At 41.0% G+C, this 17,780-nt stretch overlaps 1 protein-coding gene across 12 annotated transcripts in view; it reads right to left on the bottom strand.

Moving 5' to 3' along the window:
- SULF1 (sulfatase 1) overlaps positions 1 to 17,780 on the bottom strand; it is a 193,716-nt gene that overhangs the window by 49,294 nt on the left and 126,642 nt on the right. For all 12 annotated transcript variants that reach the window (XM_003311746.6, XM_003311747.6, XM_024345182.3 and 9 more), the window contains 5 exons: positions 10,228 to 10,378; positions 9,154 to 9,329; positions 7,664 to 7,792; positions 7,328 to 7,384; positions 6,047 to 6,176 (listed from right to left, as the gene is read on the bottom strand). In XM_003311746.6, coding sequence (XP_003311794.4) covers positions 6,047 to 6,176; positions 7,328 to 7,384; positions 7,664 to 7,792; positions 9,154 to 9,329; positions 10,228 to 10,378 — 643 coding nt within the window. The remainder of the gene's footprint in view (positions 1 to 6,046; positions 6,177 to 7,327; positions 7,385 to 7,663; positions 7,793 to 9,153; positions 9,330 to 10,227; positions 10,379 to 17,780) is intronic.

Here is a 17,780-nt window from a genome sequence, read left to right as displayed (position 1 = left end):
AGAAAATGAAATTGGTAAACTGATCTTGGCCAATGATTGACAACCAGCATTTGTTGAGTGCTTTCTATGGCCTAGACATTGTCCCAGATGCTTGATACATTTAATTCATATAATATTTACAACAGCCTATGAGGCAAGAACTATTATGATGCCCATTTTACAGATGAAGAAACTGAGGCAGAATTAGGTTAAGAAACTTGCACATAGGCAAATACCAAGAAAGCGGTATATCCAGGATGTAATCCCAAAGCACCTTGATCAGGATACTGATGAAAAGGAGAATGGTATGAAGGCAGTATGAGTCTTCAGGTGAGCCTTAGGTGAGAAGAGAGAAGTAACAACATCCATGCAAGTGAGAAAGTGGGATTCACATGTAACATTTAAGAAACATAGGGGAGGACCTGATTAGGATGGGCTGTTAGGAAATGGTGGAAAAGAAGACACAGTACAAATTCAGCAGAATGGGGCTGTATTATACAGTTTATGAGTAAAATGCCTATTCTCATGTTTGTCTTTTTTTGACTTGTTTAGAACAAATGCACAGAAGCCAAAGATTTAATTAGATGCACAACTGTTCATACATGAGCTTCAGCATGGGTTGAAGAGGGAAGGAAGCAAGGTTTAAAGGCTGAGTGGTCCACAATGGACCCATGCACAGAGGAGAATTCAGTAAGAGGATGGCACTGGGAGCTCAATCCTTCTGGATGTGCCCTCTGGAATCAGGTTAGCCAGGGGAAGATGTCTATGAGCCATGCTGCCATTTTGACCAGAGTTCAGTGAGTTTTGGGAAACAGGTTTGTCTGCTTCTGGAAAACTAACAATTCTAGGAGGATCTAGATGGTAAATGTCTTATTATTCATGCTCTGCTGATGGTCACAAAGGGTCAGAAGGATATACGGCCAGAGAGATAAGTTTTGTATAGGAACAAAGATCCATCCTGGAGCTAAACCAGTTTCCACTCAACAAACTACATTCTATTTCCGTTATAATAGCATCAGCTTGCTTGATGCAAGGGTCCTCACAGATTTTTTAAACAAATGTTTGATTTTATATTGATCCAATAGTAGAAAGGCAAACTAAATTGTAAAGATGCTGGAATTCAACAACTCATCAAAAGGACGTGATATTTGCCCTATCAAAACAAAGCAGGCTGCTTTTTTCCACTTAAATGCCAGATAATATGTAAACTGTATTTCAAAATTGGATGCCCAGGGAATTTCTCTTTTATGTAGCTCCTATTTAAGACGTCAATACCTATGCCTAGAAGAAGAAGAAAAACCAACCCATTAATGCTCACTTGACATTTGTGGATCTCAAGCTTGTCTGCACATAGGAATCATCAGGGGAGCTTGGAAAAAACACTGGTACCTGGGTCTCATACCCAGAGGTTCTGATTTAACTTGCCTGGGCTGGGACTTAAACATAAGCATTTCTAAAGCTGCCCATATGATTCTAATGTGCAGTCAGGGTTGAGAACCACCGTGAGTGGCAACTGCCATTCATAGTTTCAAAGGGAAAATCTGTCTTGCAATTTTGCAGTGGCAGCATGTTACAGGGAAGAAAGTACTCAACGTGAAGTGAAGAGATGCAGGTTTTGGCTTTGGGTTTGTAGCTTAACTTTTCCAGACCTAAATTTCCTTATCAGAAAAATGATACCATTCAACTTAGAAGATTTCTAAGATTCCTTCTAACTTTGATATTCTCTGGTTCTAGGCCTGTGATTCTTAACCTCGTTTAAAAATACAGATTCCTTGGCCTCACTTCCAGACATTTTTAACCTGGTTGGTCTGGGGTGTGCATCAGCATTTTTCAAATGCCACCCAGGTGAGTTTATTTTTTATTTTCTGTTATTTTAGTTTTGTTTTTCTGAGACAGGGTCTCACTCAGTCGCCCAGGCTGGGTTGCAGTGGCACGATCATGGCTCACTGCAGCCTCGACTTCCCAGGCTCAAGCGATTCTCTCACCTCAGCCTCCTGAGTAGCTGGTACTGCAGGCACACACCACCACGCCTGGCTATTTTGTTTGTGTGTGAAGACGGCGTCTCCCTAGGTTGCCTAGACTGGTCTAGAACTCCTGGGCTTAGGGGATTTAGAACTCCTGCCTCAGCCTCCCAAAGTGCTGGGATTATGGGAGTAAGCCATAAGCGGCCGTGCTTGGCCCCAGGTGAGTTTAATGTGCCGCCAGCATTGAGCATCACTGCTCTTTGTTCTCTGTGGAACAAACATGCTTTAAGAAAGAGGTCGAGATTTGCCCCTCAGTATGCACATGTGCATGTGTCTGATGGTGTAGGGGGATGGGGAGTGTCTGTACATAAACGTGCCTGGGGGTGTAACGCCCAGCTGAGAGAGTGGTGGGAATTCACACTCCGTCTCATATTAATTCAGGAACGTGGAAGTAATGCAAACACATATGTCCATGTTGTCTTAATTAGTCCCCGCTGGTTGTTGTGTTCACATAGTCAAGAAGTGATGCCAAGTCTCTGGGATTCCAGCCCATTTTTATTCTTTTTGTATTTATTTATTTATTTTGAGATGGAGTTTCGCCATTTTTGCCCAGGCTGGAGTGCAACGGTACAATCTTGACTCACTGCAACCTCTGCCTCCTGGGTTCAAGTGATTCCCCTGTCTCAGTCTCCCAAGTAGCTGGAATTACAGGTGCCCGCCACCACACCTGGCTAATTTTGTATTTTTAGTAGAGATAGGGTTTCACTATGACTATGTCGGCCAGGCTGGTCTGAAACTCCTGACCTCAGATGATCTGCCCGCCTCGGGCTCCCAAAGTGTTGGGATTATAGGCATCAGCCACCGTGCCCGGCCTCAGCCCATTTTAATTCTTATTGGCTTCATAGGAATGAAAACAGCAGGTAAGATGGCTTGGAATAATAATAACACCCAATATTCGCACACTAGAGAAAATTAATCTCAGTCTCACTTTAGTACATTACATGTATAATATCACTTAATCCTCACAAGGGTGAGGTTAATTTTCTCCATTTTAGAGATAGAAAACCTGAGACTCAGGAGAAAGTAAGTGACCTATTTGAGAAGACACAACTAGAAAGTGGTGGTGGCCAATATTCTAACCCCAACCTTTGGATCTCTTTTCTCTGTTGACTTACCTCATGCACCCAAATTGACTCCACCAAACAACCTTTAGGTGACCCGGCACAAAGATGTGGTAGGAGGGGGGCATTCACTATCTCTGGGATTAAGAGTGAAGAGAATGGGGCTAGTCATGCTGATTTTCCCTTTGTTCCCCATGGAGGGTCAAAACCTGACTGTGTTGCCTTGGAATGAAGGCCATTCACCTTGTTAAGAGGAAAAGAAGCAGGGTGCATGCCAGGAGGGACATCGAGAGAGAGCAGATTCCCAGCAGGTCAGTTCTAGCCTCCGCTGCCACCTCAAACCTGAACAATTCAGTGTCATTATTCTGAATTTTCTTTTTCCTTTTTTAAAGGCAGGGATACTGTCGCCAAAAACAGATAATCTTCAAAGTAGCCAGAAAGAAAGAGCAAAAGGCCAAGATATAAAAAGTCGATAGAACACAACAGAGCTGCCTGGGCATGGAGGCTCACTCCTGTAATCCCAGCACTTTGGGAGGTCAAGGTGGGTGGATCACTTGAGTCCTGGAGTTCCAGATCAGCCTGGGCACCATGGCAAAACCCCATCTCTAAAAAAGCACAAAAATTAGTCGAGCATGGTGGTGTGTGCCTGTAGTCCTAGCTACTCAGGAGGCTGAGGTAGGAGGATCACCTGAGCCCAGGAGGGCGAGGCTGCAGTGGGCCATGATCACGCCACTGCACTCCCGCCTGGGTGACAGAGTAAAACCCTGTCCCAAACAAAACAAAACAACAACACACAACACAGCTATCAGGTTTGACCCACAGATTCAATAACTGCTTTAAAGATTAAGGCTCAAAATTTTCTTGAAGTTCTTAGATTCCTAAGCTATGGTTTGAGGGCCACCAGTAAACATAATCGTGGGTTAGAATAGTGCTTCTCAAACTTTAGGGAGCATCAGAGTCACCTGGAGGACTTGTTAACACACAGATTGCTGGGCTTCACCCCTAGGGGTTCTGATTCAGAAGGTCTGCAATAGCCAGAGAATTTGCATTTCTGACAAACTCTCAGGGATGCTGATCCTGCTGGTTCGGGATTAGAGTAACAATTCACTAGTGCTGTGGATACACTGAAGCTAGAGACAATCAGAAATACTCTCCAGGTCTTCACTTCTAAAGCTCACTCAGGCCCAATGTAAAGAAATTCTATAGAAAGAAATCACCATCAGGGCATAGCCTAATTCTTTGTTCCACGAATTCAGGCCTTTCTAAAAGAGACCATTGCTGACGTTCTCATATATCCACATAATGGATCTAAATTCAGACTGATTCACAGAGAAATGAAACAGTGGAAGAAAATTCCAGATATGAAAGCATTTCATGTGGCCAAAACAAGTTCAAAAAATATGAAAAAGCAAAATTAAGTTTGTAACTTTTGCAACTCCTGAATAAAAGTAAATTAGTCTATTGAGGCTAGCTCATAAAAATCATCTTAGAGCTACAAAACAATTCTGAGGTTTTATTCATAATAGTATTTGGAGCTTTCATAAGAAAGATTTGAAGACTTCAAATTAAAATATAATGAATAGGTCTCAGCTTTTCTCCACTAAACACTTGAAAATTAAGATGTACTAGAATGTAGTGAAGGCTTAGTTTTAGCCCTTCCTTCAACAGCTCTCCCCCCCTATCCTCTTCTATTTCAAAGGGATCCTGTGTACAAGAAAGCATGAGGAAATGCAGGGTATAAGGATCAAGTTGTTTATTATGAATGTCTATTCAACAAGCTAGATACCATATAATAAGCGTATAATGAGTGAGGCCATTTTAATAATAACTTTGTTACCTACTCATTCCATGAGCCTGACATCTTGAACTGGTGTTGGTGAATTGTGTGGATATCTAGAGGTCAGTTAAGTTAAAAAAGACTCACAGATTTGAACTTCTCTTCACCTGGTTATTGTAACTTACCTTGGAAGGCAGCAAGTGGCCTGAGTTTTTGAATCAGACAACTCCTGTTTGAATCCCAGCTGCCCATTTGTAAAATGGAGATGCCAATGCCCACCTCACTCTACAGATGTGAGGATTAAATTGAGTAAATGCTACAAAATCCTGCGTACCGTGCTTGACGTAAGACAAATGCTCACTATGTGTTAGTATTTTTCACTTTCCTCTGATTTTGTTCTCAGCTGCAATGATTTGGGCCAAAGTTCAGTTCCTCTTGTCATGACACAGCATTTTCTTTTAGCTAGCATACATTTCAATCAAGGGCATTTAAAATCAATGGTTTTAAACTGGTTTAAATTCATACGTACTCACTTTCTTTAAAAGCAATGTTGATTCATCACACAGTATTTCTTTTATTCTTACTGATAATAACTGATATTCTGGGTAGCTCTGGGGTCTATAGTAATATTTCTACTAACGAAGAGGATCTATTCTAATGAAATATTTCATGCCAGGATCTTTGTGAGCAGAAGTAGGAACAATAAACAAACAGAGTATGGTTTCTCTTCTCATTCCTCAAGAGCCTGGTCACAGGCTCTGTCCTCTACTGGGGGTAAGATGACATCCGACTTTAGCCTAGGGTGAAGGCCCCATCATGTCTCTTGGGGTGGTTCACTGCCAAGAGGCTCAGCACGTACCTGTGCTTTGACTAAGCAGCCTTTTGGCAACTCTTCAGTGACTAGTTAACAGGGACTATAACAGGAATCTTCTCCTCAGAGGAAACCAGTGTCTTTTGGCATAGAACTTTCTCTGAGATCATCATCTTTTTTAACTGGAGGGAGCCCAAGTAGTAATGGGGAGGCCCAGCCTGAACCAGTTATGTAATTCTGTCCGCGCGGAGAGGTGTCTCAATGAGCTTGCCCTCAAGGCCCCTAGGAAAAGCTTATTTATACACAAATGTACATTCTTTTATATGTGGATAATTTTCTAAATTAGAGATGGAGAAGCACATGAGTGGTGGTAAAGAAAGCCTGCATCACTCACCTGCCCCGGTTGTTCACAGGCTGTCTGGTACCTGGCCTGCTGGCACAGTTCTTTGACCCGTTCGTATTTGGGCAAGTGATTTGACTGTTGGATATTCTTGCTGGATTCTTCCTTCTTACGTAGAAATTTGCTTCGACAAAAAGGGAAAAGCTTCGTACGTGAGAAGTGATCTGAATTACGGTCCCTGAGTCCTGCCCCCTTTGTTTTTTTTTACCCTGTCACATGACTCCACATTCTTTAAACAGCAAGAAATAGATGTTAAAGCTCTGTCTACAGGAGTTCAACATTTGATGGGTCCTTTATGAAAATGACAAACTGGGTAGGATGAAGATGAGAGGTCAGGAAAAGATTCGTTCTTCCCAAAAGCATTAATTTCAAAATTTGGGCATACGTGTTTCATTTTACACGCTCAAAGTTCCTTTTGCTAAAAAAATTATATAAATATTTTCTCTCTCCTAATTTATGTACAGAGAAAAACAAGGCTATGGGCATTAATGAACCAAAAGGGGAAACCCAGAAGTGACAATGGAAATAATTACAATGGCATACATGTATCTATTTAAAACTAGGAAAGGCACACAAGGAAAAGAAGTAGGAAGTAGGAAGAAGGAAGAAGTGTGCCGGGTGAGGCTTGGAGGCAGCTTAGAGAAGAACGTGGGGAGGATGGTAGAGAAACTCAATCCACTGGTCTGATTAGAAACCAGCACTGAGAAATGCAACAGTAAACCTACGCCCATGATAAAGGCTTTGGTCCAAGCTTATGAGAATTTATTCTTTTCGGGGGATGTGGAGTCATCATTCTCTTGCTTTTTTCGTATTTTAAAAATTGATATATCACAATTGTACATATTTTGGGGGTACGTGTGATATATGGATACCAGTCTACAATGTGTAATGATCAAATCAAGATAATTAGGATATTCATCATCTCATTTATCTTTTCCTTGTGTTGGGAATATTGCAATTCTTCACTTCTAGCTATTTTAAAATATACATAAATTATTGTTAATGATAATGTCCCAACTATACTATCAAATTCTATAACTTCTATCTAACTGTGTTTTTGTACCAATTAACCAACTTGAGGGTTATTCTTTACAATTCTGATCCAGCAATTATTACTCTATTGACCACTACAGAATAAGCAGCAAACCATTCAATCTTGTGACTAGGTTTACGAAATCTGCATGCTTAGTAAACAAAAATAAGGAGAAAAAAAATAGCAGGGAAAGCTGCCCACTAGGACTGGTTCCCAGAAGCACCCCAGGAACCAATAATTACCCTCTTTCCACTAGGAATGTATCACGCCAAATTTTGGCCTTCTTGTTTGTTCGAAACCTGAAAGCAAAATGATAATATTTACTGTTGGCATCTGGACGTTTTTCCAAACGGATCTGTGCTAACAGCTTATTTAAAGAAACACCTCTCACTTCCCACAGACCATGAGTGCATCTCCATCAATATGCTATTCACAAGCAGCTGAGAAATGCTCAGCTTGGGGTGATCCTTGTGGGCAAGGCATATTCTGCCTCCATGTCTTCAGCTGCTGGCTGGCTCTGGGCACCAGCTGGAGCTCAGTGTGTTTGGGGCTGGCTGAGAGGAGGAACAGTGACGCACCTGTTACCTGGCTTTTCTGGGTCCAGAAGTTTGAGGACAGACTTGCCGTCCACATCAGGAGGTGTGTCGAGCCCAGCAATATCCAGGATCGTGGGGGCCAAGTCAATGTTGAGAACGATCTGTGGGACTCTGTAAAGGGGCACACGGTGATGGCTGAGATCCAATGCCAGGGGAAGGTGGCACTTAGGGCTGCTTTTTCTACAGCAGTGACTCATTGGCCTTCAACTCTTCTCACCCTCTCATCTGGTCTCCTACGCATGGGTAGTTGTGTGGCAAGGGTGGGTGTGTGATCACAGCAATGGCACTGAGCAAGATTAACTGAATCTTGCCAGGGTCAGGCTGGAGAGATGCCTGCACCCCTGTGTTCTGACCACATCACCAGGCAAGATGCAGCCTGATACATGGTTTTTGCAGCAAGCATACTTTTGCTTAAAACCCAATAGTCCATAACTTTTCCGTTGAACAAGAGCTTTAAAATCAATATTTTGAAAAAGGATGTACAATTTTTACAGTTGAATTCAATCTATGCTATCTAGTCCTTAAAACATAAAGCCTTCTAGATATAGATCTGACAATTCCCAGGGTGTTTCTAATAATCTTAGGAAGCACAATAACATTCTTCAAAGAAACCTTTCTTACTTCAATTGCCCTCTCTCCAGGATGTAGTATGATGCAGCAGCACATGAGGTACACGGGGGAGATTCAGAACATCTGGGCTCTGGGCCCCACTGCCACCACTTCCAGAATCAGGGATCTGAGAGGGGCACTGACGCTGTCTGCCTAGCTTCACTGTTACATCAGGGGTCCAGGCTAGATGCTTTTCAAGGGCCATTCCAGCTTCTGGATTCTACTTCCACTTTTTCTTTTAGTCTTTCCATAATTCTTTCATGGATGCAATCCCATTTTATTCAAAACATCCTGAGATGATTGACAAGGCCATTTTATGATGGGAAAATAGGCAAGGCCATTTCATGATGGGAAAATAGAGATGCAAAGAGAAGCAGTGACCTGCCTACAGTGACAGAAATAGCAGCCTAGTCCTTTAGCTCTTTTTCCTTTAACAGAAAAGCCAGCTTTTAAAAATTTATCTTTTAAAAACATTTCTTTCGGAATAATTTTTAAAAGTTAAACACTAAAAGGATGGTGTCAGTTTTTTTTTTAAATGACAGCGTATCTCTGATTTGAAGAAGGGTGATATCCCAGAAGATCACATCCTGTCTGTGCACACAGACCAAAAAGACATGGATTCCAGTCAATTTGAGAGAATTAGTCATTGATACACTTATTTTTCCTTTCTCTTTAAGTAGTATACTTGAGCTAATTTAAGATGTGGCAGGGAGGAAAAGGTTTTCATCTTCAAAATTAACCAACCTACACACATCCTTTTTTGTTTTGGATGAAAGGAAACCAGATACTGAGACTGGTAATTGAATTATCTTAGACACACATGAGGTATGACAGTTGAATGTTGCAAACAGAGAAATACGTACATTGATCCTGGTTCTACACTTGGACCACGAATAAAAAAAGGCACACGAATATCAAAGTCATATGGCATGGATTTCCCCTTGACCAGTCCAAACTGCCCAATATGGTAACCATGGTCGGCGGTGTAAATGATGTAAGTATTCTCCAGCTCCCCCGTCTCCACGAGCATGTTATACAGCTGAAATACAGCAAAGGAACAAGTCAGAATCAATTGTGCTGGTATAAGATGATGCTCAATAGTGTTGCCACAATTGCCCCCAAATCTTTTTCCTGTTATTTTTAAAAGGCAAGAGTTGCTTTAATAACATTATCCACATTTTCTATTTGCTTACAGTCTGGGAGGGAAAGGTCCAATGGTAAAGTTGAAACGTAACTTTTTGGGATCTAGCACATTCTACTTTTAGGCTTTTTGTTTGCTTGTTTGGTAGAACAAAAACAAAAACACCCCACACAACAACCTCTACCATCAAACTTTATAGGTTGTACTTTGAAAATCCATTGTTAAAATTATCATCACATATCTAATTACCAAGGGTTAAAAACAGGCTGCTTCTGAGCCTGATCCAGTTAAATCCAGCCTGAGGCATGTCTTGTTTGGCTTATACTATGTTTCAAAGTTCAGAAAATTTCAAATAAAATTTTTTGTGTTTCTGGCTTCTTTAAAAAAGTCAGAAGACCTGCTGATACTTGATCCACATTTCTACATGGCAAAATTTAGCTGGAGCTGAGTAATTGCTGTTCTTTAGATGGGGCCCTTAACTTAAAGTTCAAGTTCAGCACAAGCTCCATCATTCTTTATTGCCTTTGAGGATGTGGCCCCTGATCTACGCTGATTTGATTTTTCTCTCCTCTTTTTTACTGGCTCCATAAGAAACCAACCCTGGAGAGGTAGATGGAATGAGGACAAGATAAGGGAGGGATGATTAAGCCACTAAACACATACTCTCTCTCTTTCTTTCTCTCTCAAAATGATGCTGGAAAATGAAGGGGAAAAAACCAAACAGGATTGGCAAGAATCAGTCTACACAAAGGAAGCTGGGCCAAAAACTATCACTGAGGTAGGTTCATGTGCTTACCCTCTCCACAGAATCATCCACTGACATCAAAGTCTGGAGCCTTTTGCGCTGTAGAATGTTTGTAAATTCCATGTGGATGGGCAGCATTGGTCCTGTGTACTGCATAATCCAGTGTTTATCCATATTTGGTGCATAGTTATAACTAGGAGTTCTGAAAATATCCAGAAAGGAATCTTACTATATATTTCTTACTTAGTCTTTTAGGAAAATATCTCAAGGTTGTGAAATAATCATTAAGGAGAGATAATTGAGACACTGCTAAAACATTTTCCTCTTCCAACTATCTTCTGTTTGCATTTATAAGAAGATGAAGTCTTTACCACCCCAAACAGCAAATATCCTCTGAAGGTATATATATTCAAACATATAAAACCATGACTGGCAGCTGAACATGTAATTAGAAGTTCATTTGGGTTCACTGAATAAAATGTGTAAGAAACATACCAAGATGATTATGGTTATGTTACAAATCTACAGATAAAGTCTCGGTAAGGTACAAGGGAATATTCTCATATGATGTTAACTCATAAAAATTTTATTGCTAATGAGGCTATTAAATGTAGTCACAAATACATTATGTGGAATGATGAATCATCATTTCAACACATTTTTTTCTCCTGAATACTTGAGAAGAGTATTTTATTGATTACTTACATATCTAGTTTTTATGAGTTTTTTATATAGATGCCATTACTTTAATTGGACTTGTGGGAATGATAACCAAATCTACTTCCGCAATATACATGTTTACCAATAAAGCTATTCATTTAATAAACAAATCAATATAGGTGCAGGGAATAATTTCTGTAAGCCACAAGGAAATTGTCCTATTGTTCCAGGATAGGTTAGTTCAAGTCTATATTTAATCTACTGCAGAGATCCACATGGTATCCCATGCCTTCCACTGGGTACTCAAAAAAATATGTCACCTTCTCTTGATGTCTCACCCAACTCCCTCAACCATTAGATGCTGCCACCTCATGCTCTGCCATGGGTACGTAACATATCTATGCTATGGCAATTCTCACCCTGGGAATTATTTATTTATATTTGAACTCTTTAACAGACTATAATCTACTTGAATCTTCTTCTTCAATGTTATTAAGCACATAGAGGTTAATATTAAAAACTGAGTGAGAGTTTAATATGTGTTGGGTATTGTGCAAACCATTTTATATATATTAACTCACCTAATTGTCTCAGCTGCTCTGTAAAGTAGGTTTATTATTCCCTCTTTACAGCAGAGAAAATCAAGCCTTGGCAAAGTTGAGGAACTCCTCCAAATTAACAACATTAGTAAGTGGTAGAAACAGGCCTGAATTCCAAAGCCCATTTGCTTTAACAAAATGAATGAGAAGGGAAGTGAGGGGTGCTTCCTACGTCTGAGATTGCTTTTAATAAGAACCACAACTTTACAAATAGGCAGCCTCACAGAATGAGCAACAGTTTATGTGACCGAGAAATCTGATTCCCAATCTCTGTCTGAGGAGGATCCCATCAGTGAAATGTTGTGGATAATGACGGCTGAATGTGACCCCATGCCATTATTTATATTATAAAACTAGGGAAAGAATCAGTCACTGTGAGTTCTTTGATTTCAGGAGTCTTGACCGAGTCCTCCACTGGTTCTGTGGTGGTGTGGATTTCCCATGGGGAAAGCCTGGAGTTTCTGAGATTCACGGTGATACGCTGGGACACTGCCATGCACACTGGGTCATATAAATGCCACCTGCTATTATATATTCTCTCCTGCCAGTGGATTTGCAGAACCTCTCTTTTGATAGTAGAAAATGCTGGTTTGGGATCCTTGGCCTTCTTGGTTGACAAAGTTACCCTGGTGACCAGGATGGGTGCTGGTTACCCAGTAGAAGCACAGCAGCACAAATAATATAACATTGAGCTTAGAAGACACTGTCTCTAAAAGTGTCTCAGTTATGCTCAGAAGTATAAGTAACTCATGTTTAAAGAAAGAGACAAGATTTAGAGCGTGGAAAAGAGGGTGTGGCTCAAATGTGCTCATCTGTAAATGGGGTTAATAGCACTTTTCTTAAAAAGCTGTTTTGGGCCAGCCATGGTGGCTCACGCCTGTAATCCCAGCATTTTGGAAGGCCCAGGCGGGTGAATCACCTGAGGTCAGGAGTTCGAGACCAGCCTGGCCAACATGGTGAAATCCCGTCTCTACTAAAAATACAAAAATTAGCTGGGCATGGCGGCGGGCGCCTGTAATCCCAGCTACTCAGGAGGCTGAGGCAGGAGAATCTTTTGAACCAGAGAGGTGGAGGGTGCAGTGAGCCGAGATTGTGCCACTGCACTCCAGCCTGGGTAACAGAGCGAGACTCTATCTCAAAAAACCACCACTAACAACAAACAACAAAAAACAAACCCAAAGCTGTTTTGAGGAACAACCACCATATATACAGAGCACTTAAAATGCCTAGAACAGAGGCACTTGAATTTCCTCCATGAGCCAATAAACAAGGAACTCTCTTGTAATTATTTGGGTTAGAAAAAATCCATAGTATTCCAAAACAAACCCTTCAGGTATGACCTGTCATCCTTAAGATAAACTTTCAATATAAACTTTCTCCTGCCTACCAAAGAAAATGGTTCGTTAACCAAATGGTCCCCCACCTTTTTTTTTTTGGCCTGAAAGAGTTCTTCATATCTAAAAGTAAACCACAGTCATAAGGGAAGTGGGGAGGGACTTAAGCCCATGTTTCGTATTCTTCATGCAGCATGTTGCGTTACAAACAGGATTAGATTAAGAGGTTGAGGAGGAGGAGAGAGGGGCTACTAAATCCCCTCAAAAAGGGTTTTTTGCCCATGAGGGTAGTCCGAGGTCAGAGAAATATAGAAAGTTGGTTGTGAAAGGCCCCTAACCATTTACCATTACATGCCCTGAAAAAGAATACAGCTATAACAGATTACACAGGGTTTCTTTATAATACCTAAACATCCTCTACTTATTGCCTTTGATGTTGGGCTGGGTTAATTTAAAAATAAATCTGGTTGACTTTTTTAAAACCACAAAACCTCAACACAAATAAAAATTACAATAGGGAACTGAAATGCAGGCTCACAGTGGGGAAATTATATCTTCCACCAGTTACCTTGATGTGCTTGGCATAGCTCCACCCCACTTGGAGGAACAGGGAAGCTTGCAGCAAATTACAAGCCTCAAATTGGACTCCCGGATTTACAGAATGACATATGTTAAATCTGGCTTATATTAAAAGGGAAAGTTCAGGGACTGTTGTCAAAGCTGTCCTCTCCTGCCCCCCCTTATTTTTCTTAATTTCTTGATATGGGAGATGACCCCCAGCTCTGGGGATGAGGTCCCAGGTGGGATCTCAGCAGGCAGCAGGGACAGAGTGTGCATGTGCCTTTTAAAGGAAGACAGACTGCCACTGCTTCCCACAGAACAGCAGCTGTTCAGGGACCTGCAGGTGGAAGGTCTGGGGTCACTGGAATTGACAATGTTGTTGAAAAGTGATCTTTTGCCAAAGGCCTGTGGTTGCCCCCTGCTGAGGTCTGCCAAATTCCTCGAAGATGCGGCCTTCTGTTCCCCAGTGATAATTAAAGCTTGCTTTCCTGACTAAGGATTGCCTTCGAATTATTCAAACAGGCCCTGGAGCTGTCAGCTGGAACACAAGCCACTGAAAAAAGCAGGTACCTGTTTTTGGGAGAAATGGAAAACCACATATTGAGTTATTCCAGAATGTTTTGGAATTAGACTCAAATATTCATCCCAGCTCTGTTCCTTAATATTATGTGATCTTGGACAACTTTTTGTCTAAGTCTCAGTTTCCTCATCTATATAATGGGGATAACAACTTTAAAGAGTTCTTGTAGGGGTTAAGAGATTTCTGTGGCTCTAGAGAGCAAATTCTGGGACCATATCATACCCATTCTCATAGGTAGCTGGAAAAGAGCTTATCCCTTAATAGCTCATTTGATTGTTGCAGCAACTCTGAGGACTCAGCAGGGCACATTAGTCCCATGTTACAAATGAGGAAGTAAAGTGCACAGAGGTGGCTCAGAAATAATGCACCGGGATAGCTCTCCATCAGTGCCCCTCCTACAACACCACACTGGCCACAGTCTTGAACCAGAGGCCCCACAAAGTACCTCAAAAATCCCACTCATTAAAAGGAAAATTGATATACCCTTTCTTCCTATCAAAAGTGAGTCCTAAAATCTTAGCTTTCATCCTGATTTAAAATACCAGCTGCTTCTGCTTCCCAATCAGGTATCTTCCCATCAGTTGCTGGGTCTACTTTTGTTGCAAATACAGAATAAAGTCTGGCCCTTCTAGGCACGCTGGATGCATCCATGAAAAGGTAGATAACACAATACTGGTTATTTGCTTTAAAATTGAGAGGACAAAAGACCAGACTATCATTTGCAAATTTCTGTTGCTTTCTTAAAAAAAAAATTCTGTGTTGGAGGTAGAGTCACGTGTGCCTAACCTGGGAAGACCTTTCTGTTGCGTGTTAGATAAGGGCTTCACCCAGTACTGCACACTCCAGACCTTATACCCCCAAGAAAACATCCCTGTAATCCTCCATAGACTATTCCCATATATAAAAGTTTAGCTTTTCCCAGCGAGGCCTCCCTGCATATTGTTTTCCTGTGGTCACTGCTCATTTGGATTTATTGCTCAGTACGCTGGATCATGGATACTTGAGTCCACTGTACTTTTAAGCTCAACCTTCACCATCATGCCAATTCTCCTGAGTGTTTGATTTTCTTTCCGGTATTGCTTACTGACACGACAGAAATAAGAATTCTAAAAATCAATAAGGTTACCTTTCTTTTTGACAGGTGGGTATTTCAGGAGAATAATTCTTACTAGCAAAGAAAGAGTTTCAAGAGATGCATGTGTTGTATATTAAATCTGTACCTGGGGAATTGCAAAGAACTTAGGAGTTCATTTTTAATGTCGATGGCCTTTGGTGTCGCTCCAGTGAAAATTAATATATTTCTACTGTTTTGTATCTAACATGTGTTTTCTTCATTTATTTAGTCTCAAACAAACAAAAAACCCTAATGATCTAACCCTTAAAGATTACTGGTAGCAGAACCATCATTCTCTGAGAAATGAAATAAGACTTCAATTCCCAGAATAAGCCAGTGATACAGATTTAAGGTACACATTCAAAGCATTACATTGGAAATTCTACACTTAATCTCCCAAGCTGCACCATCTCAGTTTTCACTAAAACTGAACTTACTTAATGGACTTTGTGGAGATATTCCCCACCTAAGTTCAAATATCTGTAGATAGGTAACATTTGAACATATGCAGGATAATACCAAATGATCTTGATTAGAGGTATATAAGAAAAATAATTCAGAGTCTTTTAATGAAGTTAGAAACACCAGTTAGAATTGTGCAAATGGATAGAATTGTTTATAGCTCTAATCTGAATTGTGACTGTGATGTGAACTGAGTAAGTCTGGTGGAGTGAGAAGATCACCTGGGGCCAAGAGAATTGAGTTTCAGCTCTAGTTTTGTCCCTAAATACTCACATGACCTTCACAAAACCATCTGGGCCTTCCTTTAAAAAATATAGACTTTGGGTCTTTGTTTTTTAATCTAAAAAACTATGGAATTGTAGTATCTCTAGGTGTCTTTTAAATTCATAAAATCGACTGTTTAAATATCTTGATACTATTTTTAAAATGTTTTCATGTCAACTATTTAGTGAGGTGAACATATTTGTTCATTTGCTAAGCAACAATGAATTGTGCAACTACTTTGTCCAAAGTCATGTCCACCAGGCACTGGGAGGTAAAGAGATGAAACATTTTTGTCCCTGTCTTCAGGACAAAGCTACCTGCAAAACTCCCGGGCATCATTCACATGATATTTTATTTGAATGCACCCTGGAGTTGTGCAACTCGACTTCAGGGATCTAAGTAAACAAGCAACACCAACGCTGACAGTATAAGTAGTAAATGATCCACCCAGAGAAGAACAAGGTAGAAACAGAGAAAAGGGAGCAATGAGTTCTGCCCAAATCAGATTTTTTTTTTTTTGTAGAATTTAAACTTTTCTTATCTTCAAAAGCACGTCCTTTCACGTATTTGTGGAAAGAGGTACGAATGTGCAAATTCTTTTAAGGCAAGACATTTCTTTCCAGCTTTAGATAACAAAGGTGTTTCAAAACCTTTGTCCTGTGGCTTACACAGAGGGAGTTTTTCCTTTGACAGCCTATGTTTTTTCAAAAGCTCTACCTTCACAACAACTCTTGCAAATTAGTGCATATGGACTGTTTTACCAAGCATTTAGATTTCACTTGAACTTGTGTATTTGTGTGTGTGTGAGTGTACATGCACACACACACAGTCACACACATTTACAGGTATGGGAAGAAAGAACTGTTAAATTGGAATAACAGGCCAGGTGTGCTGGCTCACGCCTGTAATCCCAGCACTTTGGGAGCCTGAGGCGGGCAGATCACCTGAGGTCAGGAGTTCAAGACCAGCCTGACCAACATGGAGAAAACCCGTTTCCACTAAAAATACAAAATTAGCCGAGCGTGGTGGCGCATGCCTGTAATTCCAGCTACTCAGGAGGCTGAGGCAGGAGAATGGTTTGAACCTGGGAGGCAGAGGTTGTGGTGAGCCAAGATTGTGCCATTGCACTCCAGCCTGGGCAACAAGAGTGAAACTCCATCTCAAAAAAAAAAAAAAAAAATTGGAATAACAACAACAAATTTTTAAAGCTGACAGGGGCATAGTTCATAGAAGGGTGATAAGGAGGTCCCTTAGTTTCCTATAGAATCACCAGGGACATAAATGGCATCTCCTTCCCTGTCACGGCTTTTGTCCACAGGTGTATATGATGCCATCACTGAGGCGAGGAGAGAGAAGTAACTTAAAGCAGGGGTGAAGGAATTGCATCCCTATGGAGATTCTGGGGAAATAAGTTACTGAAAAGTATAGTAGAGTCTTAGCCAGAGCGCAGGGCTTTCTAATACTAGGATTATTATGTGTGTTATTATGACAGAGGCTTTCTCAGATTTCTCAGTGGCCATGAGTAGCTGAGTTACAGTTTGATTAAACTATTTTCCCTGTCAACAAGTGGTCGATAATCCCCTTTAACTCTTCCTTGGTAAGCATAAGCTCTACCATCCGTTTGTAAAGCTAACGGGCCAATAGCGAACTGGCTTCCTCTCTTTGTTGGGAAAGGCAAACACCTTGGAAAGATGATACATCCACCTCAGTCTGAGAGGGTCAGGTAGTTATAACCTGATGCCAGATGAAAGTGATCCGGATGATGCCTGACCACCAAGGAAGAAGACCGAAAGGAAAGTGTTCACGTTACTTGCATCCCTGCAATTGGGGAGAACCTATGGTTTCTCGCTCAGTGTTTGCAGGGCCTGCCAAATATTTCTGCAAAGTACTTAACTTCTCGCATCCCTTTGCCTGAATGTGTTGCTAATGTTTTCGCTAAGGAAGCTGGTCATTGAGCAGTTCCATGCACTACCATTGGCAGCTTGTCTTCAATTTATCTCACTCCTTTTGTCTGAAGACTGAATTCTGAA

Source organism: Pan troglodytes, chromosome 7 (genome assembly GCF_028858775.2).
Source record: "Pan troglodytes isolate AG18354 chromosome 7, NHGRI_mPanTro3-v2.0_pri, whole genome shotgun sequence".
Lineage (NCBI taxonomy): Eukaryota > Metazoa > Chordata > Mammalia > Primates > Hominidae > Pan > Pan troglodytes.
This window is presented reverse-complemented; position numbering and strand designations above follow the sequence as displayed.